The sequence below is a fragment of the Numida meleagris genome, chromosome 1 (genome assembly GCF_002078875.1).
Source record: "Numida meleagris isolate 19003 breed g44 Domestic line chromosome 1, NumMel1.0, whole genome shotgun sequence".
Classification (NCBI taxonomy): domain Eukaryota; kingdom Metazoa; phylum Chordata; class Aves; order Galliformes; family Numididae; genus Numida; species Numida meleagris.
In genome coordinates, this window is record NC_034409.1 from 41,232,500 (window position 1) to 41,256,986 (window position 24,487).

The window sequence follows — 24,487 nt, forward strand, 5'->3', positions numbered from 1 at the left end:
TGTGTTTGTATCCCCAGACTTATGGTAAATTTGAAGAGTCATATTTCTGCTGTCCTTTTTTTAACCCCATTACAATGATTTATCTTTGAATATGCCTGAGTCATCTTTCTATGCAAAAAAGCCAGTAGCTTGGCCAGTTTGTTGTGGAGTTCTTTTGGTTTGTTTTGTTGGCCTTTTCTTTTAAGGTAAGTAGTAATTCTTATTCAGTGCTCTAAAAAATCAGCTGATAAATACACTAATAAAAATTCTAAACGTTGTGGATTTCACCTACATTTAAAGCTAGATATTATGAACACTTATCTGATAATAGTCTGAACTGCTTGTTTAGTTTTCCCACATTTTCATTAGTGTTAAACATGACGAGTTTTGCTGCTATTCAAAATATTAATGATACTGAAACAAACTGAACACAGATTGTGATGCAAATGCTTCTTCGTGTTTTGAAGAAACAGCAAGAGCCTTTGCAGCTGCTCTTTTCTGGAGAATAAACATTCTGTCTCTCAGCAAAGCACAGACCTTCAGAACTGAAATAAACAAATACACATTGTTCTTTGTGATGTTAGAATATGTTTATGGTAGAAGAGGAACCCAATGAGAAGGAATACTGAAGTCCTGCTATTCTGAATGACTGCCTGCCTCACTTCTTTTAACTCGTGGCATGGCAGGAGGTGCCAGGGGTATTTGCAAGTCCTACTGTTGTCCCTTAGAACTTTTTTTTTCAGTTGATTTTTGTAAAAATGACTTAGCTAAAAAAAAAAAATTTTGGAAAAGTGAAATTACCAGGAATTCAGAATCAGCCAAAAACATCTGTTATGAGGAAAATCCATAATTATAATACTAATGTTTTTTGGTACTGGGCTGGAACAGTTACGTGTTTCTGCTACCATCCATTAACTGTTCATCTTGCTCAATACATTGTTTACTCTGTAAGGTAAAGTAAAAGGGTTCATGAAAGCTGTGCCTGTTTTTTTTTTGGTTTTTTTTTTTTGCCATTTTGCAGATTGCACAGAGGAAGTGTGGGGATTTCCCATGTGTCAGTACTTGAAGGACAAGGGCTGGTGCTGCGGTCGCAACGCTAGAATGTCAGCATGCTTGGTATGATTCCCCTTCTTTTCTTTTTCCTACTGAGAGCTCTATCCAGATGTTATAGGATTCATTGTTTTTGGCTTCTAATCCAAGAGCCACGACTTTAATCCAAGACTTTGCAGAGTAACACCATTAATGTTGTAAGCATGATGAATTGTATCTAAAAAAATAGTACTAACCTTCCAGTGTTATATGTTTTATACTTGCTGAAGGCATGAAAAAATGAGTATTGACAGAAACATATTTTAAGAATGGACAAAAAGGCCAAACCTTTGCTGAAACCTAAACAAGGTAGCCCCTCAGGGTAATAGTTTCTGGCAAAGGACTTAGAGGTAACTGTAGAAGGATTGCAATCAGTAACTCCCCCAACACCTTCATGATTCATAATATTGAATGTTCCGAGTGTTTGAAACCTAAACAAACTTGCCTCTTCCAAAAGTGAGAAGAGCTCTAAAATCCATGTGGCTTAACAGACTGGAAACATCTTTTTAACATTGCACCAAGAGTTGCAAAGACCTAACCTCAGCAAGACAGAATGATGAACTGTTTTCTAATTTGAAAGAACAGATATATCAAAAATTTTGACCACTGTTTCAGTTAGAAGACTAATATTCCTTTATTAATTTTTAATTTCTTGTATCGAGATGAATCATAGTAGGTTCTGGTGAGCCTCTGCTGCTACCTCTTTAGCTCTGTTAGAGAGAATAGTGTGGACTAAAGAGGCAGTACAGGTTAACATATCAAGGTTATATAAATGCAAGCTAACATAATTTAATACTGTCAGATGAAAGTAAAGGAGGACAGTTAGTATTTCATTAGGCTTAAATGTGTTACCCTTGGCAAGGTACAAGAAAAAAATCTGTTTCTTTTAGCCATGATGTTGTAAAACCTTTATCACAAAAATACTTTCTAAAAGAGATTGCCTATTTTCTTTTTATTGTTAGTGTAATGCAATACCATTACTTCCTCAGCTGACCCATTAGCTGTTTCCTTGCCCATTCCTTTTCTTTTAGAAAGGGAAAGTTTGGGCCATCTTTCAACAATGGTAGGAAGATAAATTCTGTAAGCAAATGACTCCGAAGAGATAGTACTGAACATGCCATATATATATATTTTAGAGTTCAGAGAATTCACAGAAATTTGGCAGTTAAAAATTTCTTTTGTTTAAATCTTCACAAAGGCAAGAAGTTCTCCCATGTCAGTAGATACTTTTACTGTTACTATGTTTGAATTTCCCTGCTTGCATTTTTCATGACTAGGATACTCCTTGCCCTCTAGGAGGTAGAAGGGAGATGGTGCCATGCATCTAGGCACCCGCCTTCCCAGGGGCAATGGCTAGCTTGGAGAAACTGAATCTGGTGAACAGTGATAATATACTCAGCGTTACAACATGTGTTCATCATTACATACTGTTCAAATTGGTTAAAGAGCCAAGGGACAAAGGGTCTGGATGTGATGCTCTGATTCAGACTCTTCCAGAACATGCTAGAACACACATCTATCTTCTACAATGTGGCAGGTGTACACTTTTCACTTGTACAACTACTTGGATTGTAGTTGAAGCACAATCTGAAACACCAGATCAGTTCTCAAATTAGGAGAAGGAAAAGTGGGCGATTCAGTGACAAGATGTTCTATCTGCTGTGGTGGAATTTGGGGACAATGATCCTTAAGTGGTGAGGCATTTTTGATTTTTTACCTTATTTATTTTAGTGTCACGTAATTTATTGAAATTTTTCCTTCATTTCTACAACGATCTTTACTACTGTAGAAAAACATTCCATGCTTCTGATTATTTGCCATTCTTGGTCAGTATGGATCATAGGAATCAAGTACTCTCATACCAACATCAGGATTTGTGGTCTGAGGAATCTATTGTGAAAGTCTGTGCACAGCATTTTTAAATTCAGACTCTCTGAAATTTTTATTTTATTTATTTACACTCTTTATACTAGAGTCTAAAAGTATTTAAAGGCATTGACCATTGAACTAATCTTTACTTGAAAAAATTGATTACAAAGTGAATTGCTTGCATTTCTTCAGGAATAGAAGATATAAAACAAATATCTAACATTGCATATATAATATTATATAATAATATATTTTATTTTTATTATTATATTATAATAATGTATATTATGTTATAATTACTGTATAATTATATACCATACAAAGACAGAAAAAATACAAAAAATTCTCCAATTTTTTTTCTAAGAAAACTAAGAAAAGGAAAGAAATTTTGCTCCCCTCTATTTCCATACAGTTGGTTATCATTGCTTCTCCTATAAATAAACCAAAATAACAGGAGTGAGCTGTTTATGATTCTGTAACGTTATTAACACTTTAAAGTGTGCAAGCTCATGTTATGTCACACCATTAATCTTTTAAAATGCCATATCCTCTGAATTTTTTACAATGTGTTTATAAAATGTTCTGATAAAGAATAAACATATCAGCAATTTAATTCCTTCACTCTTAAAGGCTTTGGAGCGAGTTGCAGTCGGCCAAATGGTAAGTCATACTGTTTATTTTAGCCATTCTAAGATAAAATGTGTTTTTCCCCTTTGAATGCTCTTAATCCGTGACCTTTTATTGAACTTCTGAATTTCTGGAATCTAAAACACTAGCATACACTACGTCAAATCCTGATAGATAGCATGTGTCATCATGAAATTGCATTTTTATTGCCGCGGTTGTACCTAGTGAGTCTGTTTTCTCTTGATCATTAAGAGTCTGAAAAAAGGCATAGCTTAAAATTTAAGACATTAAGCTAGTCTTCCTAACTTCTTGCACTATCTTTCAGCAAGTATATAAATTAAGTCCAAATGTCCTTCTGATATCCCTGGTTTGGATCACCCTATCCCAGTGTTATATCAACGAATGTAAAAATAGAAATTGTTATGACAAAAGCTTATATCTGTAAGAAACATCATCATTCTCATTTTTAATCTATTTATTTATTTTTATCTGTGAATACTTTGAATTACTGTTGTGCAAGTTATCCTGTTTGGGATGGTGGACACCTACTGTGCAAATATTTTAAAAGAATGAGAAATCTTTTCTCTCTGAGTGCAATCCTGCTGTTCCCAGTGGGCTTTCATTGTAGGTGCATTTTGCCATGAACTTTAGACTGGCAACTATTAACTATTTTTATGCAAACGGATCTTTCATACTCAAAGATATGAAATTTTAAGTGTATTCTATTTTTATGAGCACAGTAAATTCTGCGTCATTGAGACTACAGAGTATGATGATTCAGCTAGGAAATTATTTCTTTGTCTTTAGAACAGTTTAGGTAAATTGTTATATTTATTTTGCAGAGTAGAATTTGGATCATGATCACTACATTTTTTCTCTGTTCTTTTTCCCTCTGTCAGCCTTTGAACTTCTACTTCAGGGTTTGGGTTTCTTTTTCTTCTCATGTTCAAGCTGTGTTAGAATCTGACAATGTAAATTTAACTGGATTCAGGAACAGTAGTAAAATGTCCAGTTGTTATGACTAATTGTAAGGAATGTAAACCAGTAAGTAGTTAAGGAAGCCAATACTGGTTTTTTGTTGTTGTTGTTGTTGTTGTTTTTGTTTGCTTGTTTTTTCCATTATACTAATTTCAATGCCAATTTTAAATCCTTTCTGTTGAAATTTTTTTTTCCAGCTGCCTACAGAATCATTGTTTTATCGAGCTGTCCTTCAGGTTATTATAGAAGAAATTTATGGTGTCTCCAAAAGGTAGGAAACTCTGAATTCAGAGAATACAAAACAAGTTCTGATTCTCTATTATCCTTGTTCAGTATTTCTTAAGAAGTAGGTTTTAAGAATCAGTCTCAGACTGAAGATACATATCGGTATTAAAATGAAGGATACATTTGTTCATCCTATGTCCACATTACAATATATTACCCTTCCTTTACCCATACCTGAAATAGGTCCTCCTTAGTACCGCATACATAGATAAAATCTATCTTCAACAGAGAAGCAATAGCAATCTCACTAAAAGTCAACACAGCCTTAGGCTGCCCTGTAATTCAGAAGTCTTGGCAACTTTAATACTGCAGAAGACAAAAAGACATCTCCAGTTGTCCTGAGAAAAATGACCAATGGCTAACATGGCTGTGAAGGGCTACTTACTGCCTATGTCTACATCAGCAAGTGCTGTGCCCGTGGACTATGGGATTTGGCAAGTTAGTGCTATGATCTTGACATCTTCACGAAACACTTTTCTGGAGTTTCAGTTTGGATTAACTTTTATCTAATTATGTGGGACGTTTGCTCATTAGTAGTTGGAGCACATCCAGAAGCACACCTTCCAACTTAATTTAATTTTGGAGCTCTGAGCCTGTTCCACAGTGCAAACCATGTTATGGGTGGTGAGCGAACCAGAAAAGTCACTTGGGAAGTATACTCCTGATCTAAAATAAATGCTAATGCAGATACCCTCAAGTCTTTTGTCAAGTGTGGAGCCAGATAGCTGGCCCTTCAGAAGGTCAAACTACGGAGAGAAGAAATACTTGTTTATTTTAAAATTACCTAAAAGTTAACACATAAAACCATTGTTAATAAAGAGTGGGGGAAAAAAGTGTGAGATGATAGTATACTTATTTTGTAAAAGGAAGCATAATTTGGAGGAAGTAATTTAGGTTTATACTCTTGAAATCAAAGTAGGACAAGCCTACCTGCTTTCAAGCTGACTAATGTGAGTTGTCACCAGTTTCAGGGGAACGATATTTTCTTTATTGTTCTGAAACCTTGTGAGATTGTTTTGCAGTTTTTGAGATGTCCGGTTCCAGAGTAACACCTAACACACTAAAGCAACTGAGACAGTGAACTGTTAAGACTTTGAACTATTATTAATCTGTTCTCCTTTTTAAAACTGCTTGTATACAACATGAATCTATTGAATACATTATATATCTATGCTGACTCTCGCTAGCAACTAAGCACTCACCAGCTGCTCACTCACCACCCCCTCAGCAGGATGAGAAAAACTCATCAAGATAAGGACAGTTTGATAAGTGAATGAAAGGGAAAGGTGGAAAAAAAGCAAAACAACCCTAAACACAAAAACAAGTGAAGCAAAGGCTCGCCATTTCTCACCAGCAGACTGCTGCCCAGGCAGTTTTCAAGCATCGACTACCTTGAAAATACCGCCCTCCTTTTTTATTGCTCAGTGTGATGGTACGCAGTATGGCATATCCCTGTGGTCGGTTTGAGTCAGCTGTCGTGGCTGGGTTCTCCCCTGGCCTCTTGCCCAACCCAATCCTACTTGCTGTGAGGCAGAGCTGTGTGACATCAGCTGAAATATCGATGTGTTACCAGCACTGTTTTAGTCACAAATGCAAAACACAGCACCATATGGGCTGCCCTGAAGAAAGTTAACCTATCTCAGCCAGACCCAATGTGATATCTTTCCCCCACTAGCGTCTAATTAGGCAGGCAGAGGCCTGTCATAGCAGCGTGATTGTTAACTGATTTTCAGACCGCATCAAGCCTAAATATTTAAATGCACCTCAGTAATAAATATGACTACAGAAATTCTTTCTTTTTAAAAAATAAATGTGACCGTTTGTTCTCAGTGAATGGGGATCCCTGCCACCCAAAAAACATTAGAACTGCCACTGGGTAAAGTCTTTTCTTTGACCCTGGTAGATGTTAATTCTGATCCTTAAATAAGGAGAAATAATAAACTAAGAATAAAGAGGGGGAAAAGTCTAAAATATTTACAAATTAAAAAAAAAATCTATTTGTTATTATTTTTACTTAGAATACTTTCTTCTTAAGAAATTGAAGAGCATGCTCAGGAACAGCTGTTACAGCTGAAAATGTAACTCCTGTGCTGCAAAACTGGACGAGGGCAGTGTTATGTGAGGGCATAGTCAAGAAAGTGAGTTCAGATTAACAAAAGTTTTATGTCATTTCTCCAAGATATTTTAAACAGAAAAGAGAAAATAAAAGTACGTGACCTGTCAGTGTTTCTATATGGTCTTCGTGTTTTTATGAATTATTTTAACATGTTTTCTGAAACTGTCTGCATTTATAGCTGGCTTCAAAGGTAAGCCAATGTTGTAGACAGGGAAAGCTCTGGTATCATTTAACTAAACAACAGTTTTGAGGATAAGAACAGAAGGTAACGTGACAGTGAAATTTTGCTACGACCTGCCATTTGCTCAGTCTAGTGGTTCATAATAAATTGCAGCAGCATTGTAGTAAATAATGACAGTGTTGTAGGAGTACAGAAGGAAATATCATTCAGCAGAAATAAGAATTTTGTCACTCATATGAAGAAATAAAACCATCAAGGGAGAAATTAAAAAGAAACTTTCACCTCTCCAATTTTTGGTAAAATAGTAACCATACTACAGCTGTAGTACAACTGTACAGTTGTGTCTAGAAATTTCTCCAAGTATTAGCTAGTTATTTTAAGTGAAAAGGAGAAAAGGTAAATTGTTACTAACTTGACACAAGGGGCTGTCCAAGAGATTTATTTGCCCTCAACTAGAGACTCAGATAAAAATGATTTTTAAAATGTGTAAGTTTCTGTTGCTGGTATGCATGCATCTCAACACTATATTTACAGCGATCGACATGTTGGAAAAATTTTCTCCAAATCATCCTCCTTCTTAGATTATGTCAGAAAGTCTCTGAAAAAACTGGAACTGGATGATTCAAAGGTGAGTTGCTGAATAGACTTAATGAAATCCTTATATCCATGTAAGTTCTTGAGCTCAGCACCATTATGCAGTGTTTAAACTGCGCTGTGTTTATATATTGCTATATAAAGTTTATATATTGCTATGCAAATTACTATTAATTGAACTGATCTCTATTTTGATTATATTTCTATTAAAATATATGTTATTGTTTATTTAATACATTATTATTTATTATTATATTTCTATTAAGAAATATATCAAAGTTGAGTTGTTTCTTTCTTTTTTTTTTTTGGAAAGTCATTTTCATGTATCATTTCTTCAGAAGGTTTTGTTTTTCTCATGACCTCATAGAAAACAATTGTCTTTTATGCGTGATGCTCATGATCAGAATTCTTGAAGGCCTTTCTGGTATATACTCCTACAAATCCCCTTTGAGGCAAAAGAAATTTTCTAGACACTCTGTTTTATACATGCAGTCACTTAGAGATAAATAAAGCCTTTTAGATGCTAAGTGAAGCAGATATGAAGAGTTTCTTTCCTGAGCTGATGCTGTGCATCCTGATAAAAGTGACTCTTGCACCCTTGTAAACCCAGCTAATATACTATCCTACAGAAATGTTTTTTCATCTGTACTTCATTTTAAAATGAAAGCAATCAAAAAACAAAGAAAAAGGAAGAATGAAATATATAGGAAACACTTTGACCCCTGTATATTTTCATTTCCATGGCAATATCTTCTTGATTCTCTTGGACACCTTTTGAAACTGAAAAACATAACGTTATAGTGCATAATACTGATAATTCTGTCCATGCAGTGTGCTTCTCATACAGTTTGGTTCCCAAAGTATTTCATATTGATTTTAGCCTTCGGACAGTCTGCTTAAGCAGCCTTTGAAGATCTTCTCCAGAACAGCCTTTGCATATGGAAAAGCCTAATACTTTTTTCTCTGAGAATTAATGAATGTTAAGGAGAAACAGTAACCTTTTAAAATAACTTTCCCAAGTAGAGAAAAAGAAGTAAGTATAAAACTGAGATTTAAACTTGAAAGATCTTTCAGAATTTGTTTATGTTCTCAAGTGCCTTGTGTTTTGTCTTTACAATACAACTGTTAAATTGGTCAACAGGTGGCAACATAGCACTAGACATGGAATATGGCTGTGTGAATGGAAAGTCATGGCTGCAGTGTAAGAACAAGTTTTTCAGCAGATACACTAGAAAGTATTTTGCAGATTATTAAAAAAAATAGTAAAAATCAAAGAAAAAGTAGATGTGGCAAGCATGTAAAATACTTCAGTTGAATGTTGTAGTAGTTTTTGGTAAATTGGTGCTTAATATCCAAAGCCAAAATGTGTATTTGATTAGAATTTACAGGTGTACCAAACCATGGACTAGGATAAAAATGTGAAACCAAACAAAAATGCAAACAAATAACCAGTTAAAAGACTGAATAACCACAAATGATGGTGGAATCCTGCTTACAGCTTTAAGAAAAATACTTCTGCCACTGTTTTAAAAGGGTTATTTACTTTAAAGGATTATTATTTTAAAATGATTATTATTTTAGAAGGATTAAATTCTGTTTGCTAATTGAGTTACTGTTAGCTTTTCTATATAAATAGATGCTAACATCACACACCTGTGCTGGTTTAAAGTAACTGCTGGTGTCTTCCTTATCGTGTGTGCAGTCACCCAAAAGCAGCAGTGGATTGTTTGTGTTACAGACAGTTTAATGAATTATTGATTAAATTCTGCTGGTAAAGAGTTATACACTCTTTTCTTTAAAACTGGTGAGCATGGAAACTTCATGATAATGTGCCTGATTTTGGAAGTGCTGCCTTTTGCTAGAAGGGCAAAGACAAGGCTGCCCTGAGAGAAGCGTATCTCAGCACCACTTCAAGCTGCACATTCATGTGGGAGCTAGAGATCTCATTCAAGTAAATGCTCATTTTTACTCATCTTTCTCCTCATTTTTATGTGCAGCTGGCTGCACACTGGCAACTGAGTTTTATACTGATCTAAATAATGTTATTTTTCATTTCCCAGCTATATTGAAGTCTGCAGCCATACAAAAGCAGTGCTATTTTCATGATAGGGTGAGGAAAGTTGTTTCTGCTTCCTCAATGGTGGCTCTGACATTGCAGTTTTCATGGTAGAGTCAGCACTATATCTACACAGTATTGGAGAATGTGTTAAATTCCTCCCTTCAGAAAAAAATACTTACATAGCTAAAAATGTGATGAATGCTACGCACTTGCTCTCGCAGAAAACAAATCAAAGAGAAATTTATGCAGAATTTTTTTTCTGGTTCTGTTTTTAAAAATGAACAAAAGAGCAGCTGCATTGCATAGACCAAACGTCTGCTCTGTCTCTGGTGGTGGCCAAAAACTGGTTCCTGAGGAAAAGTACAAGTAAAGAGTAAGCATAAGTACTGCCACAATAACCAAAAATGTGCCCATCATTCACAGATAAAGGAGGCAATTGTCTTCATGCATCATTTTCTTTATATAATGTTCAAAAAGCAGCTACGTAAAACTTGGTCAAATGAGAAGTGTTTCTTGCTTTCTTAGATCTGGGAAGAGAGTGTGTGAGGGCAACTGCCTGAAACACCCAACCTACCTTGATGCTCACTCATGTGAGCATATGCCTTTTGCTAGATGAGGGCTCATGAGAGGGCTCTTCTCAGGTGTTTGGGTACTTCAGCCCCACCAGTTCATCACTGGAAGAATGCCTCTTTCATGTGTGAAATAGATGGGGAGATCTTTGCTGATAAGAAATGAGAACCAGAGCCTTTATGAAAAGATTGTCAGTCAGGACTGAGTGAGAGTGAGACAGAATAGTAATTTTTTTTTTTTTCTACAAAAAGTAGCATTTACCAATCATCCATTCATTGTTATAAGTTACCCTTCAGGGACTGAAGTTTCCCATTACCTTAGCCAAAATAATTTCCTCCATAGTGTTTCTTTTCAGTGTAGAAGAGCCTGTCAGTTCCAGATTACACACTGAGATGTAAATGAACTTTTTTCCTGCCTTTGGTTGAAGACCATTCTTTTCGGTAGTAAAACTGAGGCATGCACCATGACTGTTGAATGTCTGACAAAATATTCTCATTTTGTGAGGGCAGAGAGGGGTCTTTTCGTGTGAGCTTGTTGCTTCACAGGTGTGGTTATATTGCTTCTAGATTCAGAACTAATGGAATTGCTTTGTGGGCCTTGGATCCCTGCACAGGGCTTCAGTAATTGGAGTGGATACACGCTGAGGCAGTACTTTATTCCAGGTTGTTTTTCTCACTCTGTTCCCATATGCTCCATGTTGTACAGACAAAGCATTCAGTGTCGCTTAGATATGGGATAAATTCTTTTAATCAGGTTTCTTCTCCCTTTCATTCCCTTTGTTGCCTAATTTAACATGAGCGTGGGACTCTCATGTGAGAGAATGAAATGCTTATCCCTGTTCCTTCTCCTGATGGAGCTGCCCACTCACGCACTGTCAGTCTCGCTTCTTTTGAGCTGCAAGGGCAGCTGCTCCTTCCTCTTGCTGCATTTCTTCAGGACAACGTGTTTCCACTGTTTGCAGTCTCCTTGCAGATAGATTTAAGTGTTCTTAAATTGCCCAGCGTCCTGTTCCTATTGGGGTAAATCAGGCAAAAGGTCGTTCATAGGGTGATGAAAGGTTACAGGCTTACCAGGTTAAGGCCGGGAGACTCGGGGACCTGAGGTCTAGCCAGGATGACGACTGTTCTGTTAAGTTTAGGAGTTGGACTGGATGATCCTCATGGGTCTCTTTCAACTTGGGACGCTCTGTGATTCTGTGATTCTAAGTAGGAAACTCAGTGGGTGGAGCTGCTCAGCAAGCAAGCTGGCCAGGATTCATTTCAGGACAGAATGCTATTTAATGCCACATCCGATTGCAGGAAGATATACAGGGCTGGAAACACTCCTGACACATCGGCAAAGAAAAGCTATTAGTCACTTTGATTTCATCTCCTGCTATACTTACACTGTAGCTGCTGCTAGGGGCTAATAGCATATAAGGTAGTTGCTTTGTCTTAGTCAAAATATTTCACAAACCACTTAACCCTTTGAGATGCAGACATATGCTGGGGAGGTAGAGTAGAAGTTTTGAAGGTAGGGTCACCTTAAGCTTCCATGAACAAAGAGAAGTTTTTGTGCCAGTCAGTGAGTGCATTCTGGCAGATTTTCTTGGTTTTGTTTAACTGAGTTTCCAGGTCTCCTATGACTGGTGTTTTTAAGTTCTGAGCCACCTGGTGGTTGCACATAACCTGAAGTTGCTTCCTGCTGAAAAAGTCATTTATTTGGTGAACAACCTGAGATAAGAATCTGCAACAGTAAACAGATGGTTAATGCACACTTTCCACCATCCCTGTTTGATGTAACCCTGACCAGACTTCTTAAAAACAGCTGCCGCCCATTTGTCTTTTTCTGACCCTGGGCTTCAGGTGGAGCATCTCTCAAAGATTTACAGCTGTCGGGTCTGAACTGCTGGATCAGCAAAGGGCACTGGACCCGTCCATGAGGTGTTGTACCCATCACAGTAGCAGTGAAATTAATAACACAGTAAGAGACACTCAAGTCCTGGGAAAAGCTCATTTGTCATCTTAAGAGATTTAAACAGCTTTGATATTTGATATATTATGTCTAGCAACGTTAGAATATTTTGAAGTCTTGATTTAGCTGTGTAGCTAAGTATGGATATAAGTAATATCATCCCGCATATTTTGCAAAAGTTATGTATTTCAAGTATATTTAATTAAATGAATGTGTTAGTACTTTCTTTTGCTACAATAACTGATTTTTTATTATTTATAATTAATAATTGATAAACAATTATATATAATTTTGTATTATTTTTCTGAAGATTTTCTCAATTTATTACGTATCATTAATTCATGAAGTAATCCTTTTCATACAGTCATTATGCTTGCATTTTTTAATATCATTAAATAAATCCAAAGAGATCTGAAATACAGCAGCCTTCCTAGTTCAGATCTACTGGAATTCCTAGAATACTTCCTTTTTGATACGTCGACTTTTGCAAACTGTAGTTTTTAATTTTGAGTAATAAAACTCACGAGAACATTGAAAACAGAATTTGTATGAAATTATACTAATTATTTAGTTCAATAATTGGTTAATTTTTGTCAGACAAACTTTATTTTCTAATGTTTTTGGACACGCATTTGCTATATGTTTCATATGGCTATAGTGTGTTTAAAAAAAGAAAAGGAAAAACAATACTTTTAAAGAGAACTAGCAGTAGAGCATATGTGACTTTTTGGTTTTCATTTTGATGAAGTAAACACCTTACAGTAATGTTAGCCTGTACGTATATGTAAAGCCTGAAACTAAATAGCTGAGCTGAGTGATCTCTCAGTAATGTATAAAGTAACAAAGAAAGTCAAAAGTCTGAGTTTTATAAGACTAATAAAAAAGCTTATTCTATTGATTTTTTAATAAATGAGGATATGTTAATTTTAAAAATAACTAGTTTTGCACAAGGAGCGTAGATATACTTTTATTCCAAGTTTTGTGTAATTTAACACTGTTTCAGAAGTGCAGTTCTAATGTATGTTTCCTTTTTATAATTGCTCAGATGGCAAAGTGAACATGGATTAATGAGATGTTTTCCCTTATAAGCCAGTTATTCATGTTAGCTAAATTTATATTTAATATATTGGGCTCAGTCCTGAATAAATTTTCAGTAGACATAACTTATGCTCTGCTTGCTTGCATGTATTTACATGATAACAGTACTCTTTTTGAAATGAATACAAAAACAGTTCCGATTTGCTGTGTTGATTCCTGTAGTATTAGATGGAAGCAAAGCCTAAAGCCAAGAACCTAAAGATGGTTCTGTCAGAGACTCCTCTGAGGAGAAATAGATGTCCTAAACACAGAAGTGCATTGTGAAAATGCTGCAGTAAATGTACCTTGCAGATAGCTTCACAGTGCATGGCTGATAGAATGTTCTGAAGCACCTCTGGAGTTTCTTGGGATCCATCCCTACCATGGATTGTTCCCCTTTCCAGACCAAACCAGGGGCTATCTGACAAGCCTTTACAAGCTTCATGGTCTCTCTGAGGAACATGCAGGTGGAAGACCTGTGTCCCTATGTTTATTCTCAGAACAGTCTGTGTCATGAGCTGTCCTGGATTTAGTCCCTAACCATGTTCTTCTACTCATAGTGAGTCACGGTCATAGTGAGTAGGCTTTGAGGATGTTCCTCCTTCGTTCCACACCTGTGCTACTCATACAATGCCATTTGCAATTTATCACATGTATTTCCTAGTTTGGTCCTACGTCATCTGTGTTTCAGATCTAATGATCTTCCAATTCATTAAACTTGAACACAACTGTATCAAAATATGCTGAGCAGAATGTTGTAAACCATATAACTAAGAGACACTGTGCTCTGTACATGTCACTGCGAAACAGCATTGCAATTAAATGAACTGGAGAGCCCAGGCAGGATGAGAAGCCTCTATCCTTATGGAGCTTGTGAAGATAAGTTGCACTACAGTATTTGGAAAGCTGAGCTTTTTAAACACAATATATTTGGAAGTTCCATCCTTCCAAGAAAATGCTTATTAATGTTTCCACAGTCATGTGAGAACATTCTAGAATAATAGAGTGAACTTAAGTCCATCCACCTTTAATATTTATCTATTCAGATTTTGCTAAAGTTGTTTGTGATATGAATTTCTGATTAATGTTGCAAGATTTTGACCGAAGAAGCATGGCATTCTCTGAGCCTATCCCATAGGATTAGCTGAGTTTCTGAACTTAAATTCAGCACTGATGTGAACTCCTTAGCTGAAGAGATTTCCTAAATTCAAATGGCTGAACACGTTATTCATTTCCCATATGTAATGCTACTCAGTTTCCAAAACTTGACATATCCATACTTTCTAAGAGTCTTAACTACAGAATAAGTGCTTGCAAATGCATAAGTTTTTAGTGTGGTGTGCTATTTGAGATGCCAGTGAGCTAAGCCACTTTTGTTTTCAAGTAGATTGCTTGAAAGAATGCCACTGAAATGTCTTCTGAGAACTTAGTGGTTGAATGGGAATATGTCTTTATTTTGTCATTTGTCTTCTAACTTGCATTGAAAGAAGCTACTTTCTTGGAAGTCAAATATTATGAAAGTATGCCACACAGCTGCTACTGCGAAAACCATGTGCCTGGTTCTTTTGCTGTTATAAAACACATAAGAATACCTTCCTTTTTTGGCATTTGTTAGTGTATCCTGAAAACATCATTCTGCTGTGTTCTGATATTAAGTTAATAAATGTCTACCTTGACTTGGTAGGTGAGAATATTATAAAATGCAGTTAGAAAGTGAAGGTTCTTCTTAGGAATAAGAGGAAGAATCGTATTGCATCACTTAATTTTACTGTTATTTTTAAATTGCTTAAGAGCCACATGCTTAGACTTGGGGAACTATCAGTAGTGGAGCTGCATGAAACATTAAAACATGAACTAACTTGTATAGCTACGTTTGGAAGGAAAAAGAGCTTTGCAGAAATCAGAAAAATGTCTAATCCCACCACATTCAGTGTTGAGGTTTTTAAATCAAAGTGAACTCCTCAAGCTTTAAATTTCTGTTGTTATTTAAGGAAATATTTAATGAAGGCTCAGGTAATACTTGTATTGCAGTGCATAAAATATACGCTGCATATATATGCTGCATAATGCTGTTTTCAAGTATAATTGTTTTTCAAAAAGGCAAAATACTATCCCAATTATGGTAGCATAGCATTTCAGTCTGACAGCAATTTTAAGCAGTGTGACTGTTGTGTTAACCCGGCAGGCAGCTCAGTGCCACGCTCACTACCCCACAGTGGGTGGGGGAGGGAACTGGGGGTTGAGATAAAGATAGTTTTAATAGGACAGAAAAGGAAGGGAAAATAATAATAATGATGATAAAAGAATATACAAAACAAGTGATGCAGAGCACAGTTGCTCACCGCCTGCTGACCCATGCCCAGCCAGTCCTTGAGCAGCAGCTTCCTGCCCCATCCAGCTCCCCCAGTTTTATCATTCAGCGTGACACCATATGGTACGGGATATCACCTCGGCCTGTTGGGGCCAACTGTCCTGGTTCCGCTCCCTCCCAGCTCCTTGTGGCCCCCAGCTCCTCATTAGTAGGGCAGGATGAGAAGCTGAAATGTCCTTGGCTCTGTGAGCACTTCTCAGCAATAACTGTAACATCAGCGTGCTACCAACATTACTCTCATAATAAATGCCAAACGTCACCATCCCAGCTACTTGGAATAAAATTATCACTATCCCAGCTGAAACCAGGACAGTGACTTTTACTTCAGTTAGAATTATAAATAATATAGATTGCATTTCAAATGAAGTTCTAAATAAACATATATTTCTCAGTAATTAAATTATCTGAGAAACAAGATTTTTTTTTAATTGCCTTAGCCATGAGAAAATTGTAAAAAGTGGCTTTATAGTATGGCCTCCCAAGCATTTTGTACTGAGGCTGCTCTGCTGAAGGTTTCTTATTACTTTCTGGTCCTTTTGCTGGTGTTCATGGTAGTGTTGGTGCAAGAAGAGAGGGGAAAGCAATCTCTTGGGGCTGCAAAGAGAATGATGTCTGTTTAACTGGACTGTGGGACAGGAACTGTAGGGTCCTGCACTCCTTTGAAGGGGATTTGTAGTGTTAGACAGGAAAATACTTTCTTCAGTTCAATCAAAATATTCTTAGCCTGGGGAAAGACACAGCTCTGAAAAAACGCTCTCTGGAGAAATGCCAAGTGTGGTATTCCTCATTGTCACCCACCTTGTGCCCATCTGCTTTCCTTTCAGCACGTGCTCTATCGGCTTGTTTGTGTGATTGCAGTATAGCACTGTGCTCAGGTGTGCAGCACCTCATCTGCTCTTGAGGATCTGCTGACAGCCTCACAGTGCTCCCTGAAGATGAGCCCACGGTAGGGTCCAGTGCCACCTCCAGCATGTGGTGATGTTGTAAGAGGGACAGTGGGAACCTTGGTGCCCTCTAATCCCTCTTGGTTGTTTTGGCTTATTCAGCCACCACACCAGTCCACTAAGAGATTACTTTGAAAGAAAGGATGCACCATCACAGTGCAAAGAGAAGAAGCACTTTTGTTTGCAGCCTGGTAAAGATCAGGAGCTAAATCAGCATAGTATACTGGCCAAAAACTCAGTATGCGTTGAACTTTACTGGAATATCAGTAGCATAAGCTATAACTTTGAGTGCAGAATTGTTACTCAGACAAGGGCATGACATATGTATTTAGGTTCCTTCACACATTTTGACACGTGCCATGAGTTCATATTAACAACATCATAATGTAAGAAAAAAATTTCTGTGCATGTATGTAAAATTTCTTATACATTCACAAATCTGTGGCAACCCTGTGCAGAGAACAATTGTACGCATAATTCCGATGACCAAATGGGGCTTTCTTTCCATGTGTAAGTCCAATTATGTCTGGAAAATGTGAACAATAATTTACTCTGCCTCACCTTGGAAGGACAGCTGAAGAATGTGTTGGGTGCCCTTGAAGTACTGAAGCCAGGTGGCAAACTGTTGCGGTTTCAGACAAAGCCAGCATAATCTGGGTTTTGGTCTTCCTCCAATAAATTGACTACGTAGCTGGGGACCACTTACCCTTTTCATGCCCTTTTCTGTCAACGGTTTTCTATAGACACTGTCTCTCTTTCAGCTGGCTTGTTGTATTCAAACCAAACTTTTAATTGAGGTGTGGTTTGGAATATTACCTAATCTGTCTGTGACAGCAGGATGCGTTCTGTCAGTGTGCTAAGTGAGGAGGGAGTGGAAAAGCATTTGGGCTCAGTACACGAGTATGGCTATGTCCAGGAGACATTTCTGACCCAACTTTTTATTTGCAAAACATTTCAAGGTTTGTTTTGTTTTAATTGAAATGATTCATGTTGAAAAATGGAGACCAGAAAGGATGCAAAAGCAGAAAGGTTTCGTGTTCATATTTTTACAAATACAGATCTTTATATTTTAATACCGAATAGCCTGTAATTTCAAAAATCCATTATACTAAAACCCTTTTAATTCTCAGTTGAAATGAAAAGCTTATAGGGCAGAGTTCAAATAAACTATTTTGTTTATCTCATGACTGATGTATTTTAGTTGTTTTGGCTCTTTATAGAGGGAAAAAAAAAACAATAAAACAAAAAAAAAACTCTTCAGATATTTGCACAACTTTACTGAAAATAAAATACCGACAAGACTAAAAAAGTCAGTGCATTAGTGCCGCCAGGTCAGCTTTTCGACCTTGCTGCTGTAGTTTGGAAAAAGTACTTTCTAAATTAAAAAATACACATGTATAACTCAAAGGCTACAAAAGTGGTTCAGAGCTAGAATTTTGCATCATTCCTGAAAAATGTTTGTCTAATCTTCTTAAAACTTTCCATGATGGAAACAGACAACCTCCCCAGTCCTGAATTAATTTCACAGAAAAATTCTTCAAGCTTTTGATTAATTTTTTTTTTTGCTCCAGTAAAAGCTCATGTGTTCTTATCCAACCTGCTGTAGATACACAGAACAACCTTCCTTGTCTATTGGTGACAGCCTTGCAAAAGCTGTTATTGTGCCCACTTGATTTTCTCTTCTTTAACATAATCAGTTCCAGTTCTCTCAATCTTTCTTCACAGGTCGTATTTTCTAGATTTCTGATCTCTTTTCAGAAAGATATGGAGCTCTTTCTTAGGGCTTTTTCAGATAGCTTAAGCTTTGAAATCTGGTGCCCCAAATGGATACAGCATTCCAGCTCAAGCTTTACCACTGCCAAGCAGAGCTGAAGGATTAATTCCTGCTCTTTGCAAGCTGTTCTCCCATACACGTCGCAGTATGGTGATTGCTTTTTTTTTTGCAGTAGCACAACTGTGACTCTTGCTCAGCTTGTGATCTGCTGTATCTCCCAGGTTGCCATTTGGTGTTTCCCATCGGGAACAGCTGATTATTTCTGCCTGATTGTAGTCCCTCCTGCTTTTCCATATAGCATTTCAAACTCCTTTTCTAAACCATGCTCCCATTTCTGAAAATTATCTAAAGTTTTAGCAATGCTTTCCTGTTGCACATTTGCAGATTTAGTGTGGTTTCTGATCTGTCATTTTAGTTCTTAATTAAAACATTTTGCATTTTGTAATGGACCTCCATTCAGAATGACTTTTCAGTTGTTTAAAGACTCATTAACAGCAGCTCTCCGGTTATTGTTTTTCAAAGAATATTCACTCACTTTATAATGCTTTAATCTAACCCCTGTTTCTTATATTAGCTTTTGAAATTGTTGTATGAAATGGTGTCAAAAATCTTCCTGAAGTCAAAATATATGACAGCCATTTGTTTTTCCCAGTCATGACTCATAGAATCATAGATTTATTAAGGTTGGAAAGACCAATAAGATCATCTAGTCCCACCATTAACCCATGCCTGTGCCCACTTTTGATATGTGCCTCAGTGCAACATCTATTCTTTTCCTGAACACCTCCAGGGGCATTGACTCCTCTCTGGGCAGCCTGTTTCAGTGCCTGACCACTCTTTCAGAGAAGAATTTTTTCCTAATATCCAAGTGGAACCTCCCCTGGTGCAACTAGAAGCCACCACCTCTCATCTTCTTGCTGTCACCTGGGAGAAGAGGCCAACCCCCACCTCACCACAACCTCCTTTCTGGCAGTGCATCCTCCTACCCACCTCCGAAGCAAACTGACTTGTGATTTGTTGCAGACAAACTCATTACTTACCTGCCTATCACTCCGTTTTTAAATTTCTTGAGTATTTGTTCAGGTTTTTTTCAGTGCATCAAATTTGAACAGACTGCTCTAATAATGAAAGGCTAACACCCACCAGCCATCTGATATATCATCTTGAGAACATCTCAGTGACAGTGGTAGTGCTGAAGCCATTTCATCCCCTTCGTCGCTATCCTAGAATGAATTTCATAATACACACCTGACCTGAAAACTTATAATTTATGGAAATGTTCTCTAGTTTGTTTTCCTATTTTAGGTTATTAAATTTCTTTGTGACTGGGTTAGCCTCATGCTCTCAGATGACTAAATGACTAATAAACGTGCAAAAATATATAAACACTTAAATCTTTCCTAGTCTTTTGTCAGTAGCACAACTTTTCTGCTGAGTTGTGAACTCTTTCCATACCTGTGTCAGAATATCCATGCTGCAAATTCAAGTACTGAAAAAGTCCCTTAGGCTCTTCCAGCTCCACTCTTCCCAGCAGCTTCCATCACCAATAACGCTGCAGGCCACTTTCCTCTGGCAGTTTCCTAAAGCAGCCAGCTCTTCATTAGCAGCAAGGACTGTGGACAGCAGAAGGGTAGAGACATCACGACTACTGGACAATGTTGTGGTCCAACTGCCCTTAGAGAACATGCTTTGTGAAGAGCAGCTGTGGTCATAGAACTACAGGTGCTATCTGCTGTGCTGCAGTGGCCGCCAGGGGCTGAATGGGGAGGTGTATGTGGTTCTGCAAGTTCTTGAGCTGCTTGTATCAAATTCAGCCCAAAGTCACAGCATTTGCAGTTACAGTGGCAGTGCTGGCAGTGTTGAATCAAGTAGTTGGGAAAAGAAGATGGGAGCATGTAGTAGTTCACAATGAGCAGAAAAACTTTTATTTCAGACCTGGGTTACTTGTAATGGAATGACACTAAGTATTATTTCCAGAATCTGACAGTAGGCTTTGTAATGTGAAATACCATCCAGGAGTCCTGACTGAAGCATGTTATTCTGACACCAGACTCCACTCCTCATCTACTTAAATAAATTTCTTGGGTCAGGGGGCACAAGGGACAAGATATATAGGAAAGGAAATGAGAATGTTATCTCCACTTTGCTGTGTAATACTCATTTAAGAATGGATAGAACTCTCTGAATAATGAATATATCCCTGTGTTTCATAGCACTGCAAAATACTGTCTGTAGGACAGTAATTGCAAATGGGAACTGAGAAACTGTTATTGGAAAATTATTGTAGACCTTAGTAAATTGCTAATTTCAAAAAAATAAAATAAAAAAAAAGCCATAGATTTCATTTTGTAGGATGACCTTCAATTATGAAAAAGAGATTTCATATTTCAAAACTGGAATGACTCTGATGCCTTTTTTTTTTTATCCCTTGCAGCTCCCAGACAGCTGTATAATGGATTACTATGAAAAATACAAGCACAGAATGAATGAGCTTGAAGCATTTAATATGGTAAAAGTTATAAGATTAATACCATTACCTTGTATATATATGGTAGTTTAGAACAAAGCCCTGTTAAGTTTTATGTGGAGGGGGACTGTCTTACATTCTGGTATGCAATCTCAAAAACAAAGCAGCTCCACTTCCAAACTTTGGAGCGTATCTTATTCCAAAACTATATTAGGTGTCAGTAAAATAATAAAGCGAACACATGGAAGATTCTTTTTCAAGAGGGACCATTACCCTGGAAAATAAAATGTTAGTCTCCTTTTAAACCTAGACTGGTCTCCATGCAGTTATTTCATAAAAATTCTTTTTATTAAAATTCATTATTTCCCTCTTTAAAATTGTTCTGCCTCATATAATATCATTTTCATGTTGGACAGCGCTTCAAAACCAACTAAATAATGTAGTTTTCTAGTTTTACGGCTTTCCATGTATTTTTGATCTTTAATATAATCTGTTTTGAAGATGTCCATCCCACAAGGTGACATTTGTACAACAAAAACCCTAGAAAATGATTGACCTTCATGGTATTGTTTTCTGGAAGTGGAGCCAGTGGGAAGCATATTGACTCTCTTTCCCAAAATCATAATAGTATCTAAATTTTCTTTCAGCTAAAGGTTGTTCTAGCTCCCTGCGTAGAAGTTTTGATACTTCTGGATCGTCTTTGCTACCTCAAGGAGCAGGTATTTTTGCATTACATTTTACGGTACCTAAAGGCTACAACAGTGAAATGAGACTATTTCAGCCCATTTATTACTGTGCAGACAAAAGTCTCTGTTGTAGAATTATTTTCTCAGATTTGCAAAAGTATAAGCATTCATTCCATTTAGTATAAACATATGCCTAGCAGATGTTTTTATTTTCAGCAAAGCAGCAACAGTAAAGCTTATGTTCATTTAATTGAATAGCAATTACAAGTCAATAAATGATAAAAACTGGATAAATTGTATATGCAACAAATCTCATTTAATATGACATAGAGATTATTAAAGAAATATTGGAAATGCTCAACAAACATTATACTGCACATTTTAGAGCTTCCAAGGATATTGTTTAGAACATACAATTCAAGAAATTTTTAATTTGGTCCCATTACATTATTTTTATTGTTTTTTAATGAATATCTGTGATGAGAGAGGTACACTTTTTCCAACTATATGGATCAACTGAAGTACATTCAATAAGCAAATGCTACTATATTTGCTCTGTAATGATTTATATTACAGTGTTTCTGCTAATACTAATTTTGACTTGATAAACCAGAAGCATCAATCACTCTTTCTCTGCACTGGTAAACATATTTTTGGACAAGCAACAATTTGATTGGAGGACATGGTAGTATCTTCCAGCTCCTGCTTTGAGCCATGGTGAAAATGAAATTTTAATATACAGATTAAACCCATTCATGTGAATAGCTGTTTTTCCACTATAAACCTTTCATTTTAACAGCTTCTTTTTATCATATGTAAAAATTCACTTTCTTCTTTGCCACAGTGCTCTTGGAACAATTGAGTTGTAGTAAATGTATGTTTTTGTTCTAGCTGGTATTTTTACAGAGAGACAATTTGAAATATTTAAATAATGATGTATTTTCCCACATGCCAACCAGTTATAAATCACACAGAGATCTGTACGATTTCCAAGACAGGAGATCAGACTTGCTGCATTTAGTGCTAATTTACCTTTTCTAAATGTAATATACCCATTGATTTAATCTTGTAGGTTGATTTACAAAATATGGTTAGGAAGAAAAAATAGAAATGATAAAAGCCATATGCAACATGAAGACCAGATCCAGCTGGCCTTATTCATTTGAAAAGTCAGTTAATTAGCTTCAGTAGTAGAATGTGCTGCATGAAACAAGTAGAACTTGATCCTTAATATATTTTCTCTAGTTCAACTGGAAAAAAAAGCTTTATTGATGAAGGAGGTGGTAAGTTGTCATTTCATTGTGCCAGAAATAGTTTAATGACTTTAAGATATATCCTTCTTTACATTTCCTTTTTTCACAACAAACTTTCACTAATTTTGTTGTTAGATAAGTGTTTTTCCTGTTTTGCATTAACAATAATTTTTGGGGGGGAGAAATGTGGATCTATTACCATATCTTAGCTTTTAAGTCAAGCACATTTTAATGTACTTCAATCATATATCATTTTACAGAACAATATTGCCTGGTCAGGACTTGTGAAGTTATTTGATCCCGTGAAATCCCCCAGATGCTATGCAGTTATTGCTCTGAAGAAACAGTCATGTCTTTAAGTGGAAGCAAATTGCAGATAGGTTGAAAGCTCTGAACTGATACTGCTATTTCCTCACTGTTCTTTTTAATTGATTCCTCAAGTATACTGATACGTTTGGCAACTGTTTACTTTTCAGCTACAAAAATAATAAATGCAATGCCTCTGTGAATCATAAGAAATAAATTGTGATCTGTACCTCTTTTATAAATACCACTGCTTCCTCATGTTGGTTATTAAGTAATGCAGAACATATGACTTTCTTATAAAAGTTATGACCTGTATTATGTGATTAACATTTTGAAATAATTTTAATGTTTCTTCTTTTTAAGGCACTGTTCTTATCTATTGATGTCCCTCCTCTTGGTATTTTTAATCTCAAGGTTATTCTTCCATATAAATTTTCAATTTTTCCGTCCAATGGATGACATCAACAATTTCAGAGAAGCCTGGGTTTTTTCTTTTCTGGATTCAGATGACACATAGTTTAACAGAAAATTAATCTGTCTTATAGACAAGAAGTGTGTAGACTAAGTGGGTCTTTGTACTTCCCTGTTCTCCAAGTGAACCAAAGCAGCTTATTGAAAAGAAACCTTGGAGAGTCTAGAACCTTCTAAGACCAGATACTAAATACCCACAAAAGGTGGTTTTATGTTAATCTCTTCTTCCTTCAGGCATGTTCCTGACATGTCTTACTTGACGGTCACTCTGAAAGAAACAACTGAGTGTGATGTAACCCACTGTATCCCAATATTAAAGAATCAGCTGCCCTGCTGGTGTTCCCTCTAATTCTTGGGTTTTATCAGAAAGCTATTATCTGGGTCAAATCTGTTGGGCATAAGTATAAAAATTTTGGTGCCTAAATGAGTTGAAACTTGCTAGGTAGTTTCTGCTTGGCCATAGTGACTTTATGAGTGAGCAATTAATTTGTTGATGCATTCGTCTTAATTGATTGCCTCCTAAACCTTGCAGATATTCTATCAATTAAAAAAGAGAAAAGTTTATATTCTAAGTCCTAATGCTTTTATTAGAACTTTCCAGTGAATATTAAAAATAATTAATTACCAGTGCATATTTAAAAAAGCCAACCAATAAATAATAGAATACAACATTAAAAAATAAAACCAGAGGATGCAACTTTGATGGGCAGCCAATGAGAGTAACAGAAAATATTTTTATGTTATTTACATAGTGACAGTAATAGATTTGGGAATCAAACTGCGTTTCAGATCTGAGGAGCAATAAATCTTACTCTGTTTCTGCCTGCAATATATAATG

General features: G+C 36.4%; 1 protein-coding gene across 4 annotated transcripts in view; it reads left to right on the forward strand.

Moving 5' to 3' along the window:
* Positions 1-24,213, forward strand: part of METTL25 (methyltransferase like 25) — a 60,975-nt gene extending 36,762 nt beyond the window's left edge. For 2 of the 4 annotated variants that reach the window (XM_021385299.1, XM_021385297.1), the window contains exons 6-12: positions 1,001-1,095; positions 3,568-3,597; positions 4,740-4,813; positions 7,659-7,752; positions 20,901-20,975; positions 21,581-21,652; positions 23,133-24,213. In XM_021385299.1, the coding sequence (XP_021240974.1) occupies positions 1,001-1,095; positions 3,568-3,597; positions 4,740-4,813; positions 7,659-7,752; positions 20,901-20,975; positions 21,581-21,652; positions 23,133-23,231 (539 nt within the window). In that variant the 3' untranslated portion in view covers positions 23,232-24,213. Of the gene's footprint in view, positions 1-1,000; positions 1,096-3,567; positions 3,598-4,739; positions 4,814-7,658; positions 7,753-20,900; positions 20,976-21,580; positions 21,653-22,864; positions 23,104-23,132 lie in introns of those variants that run through there. The other 2 variants (XM_021385298.1, XR_002434686.1) reach the window with 2 other exon arrangements.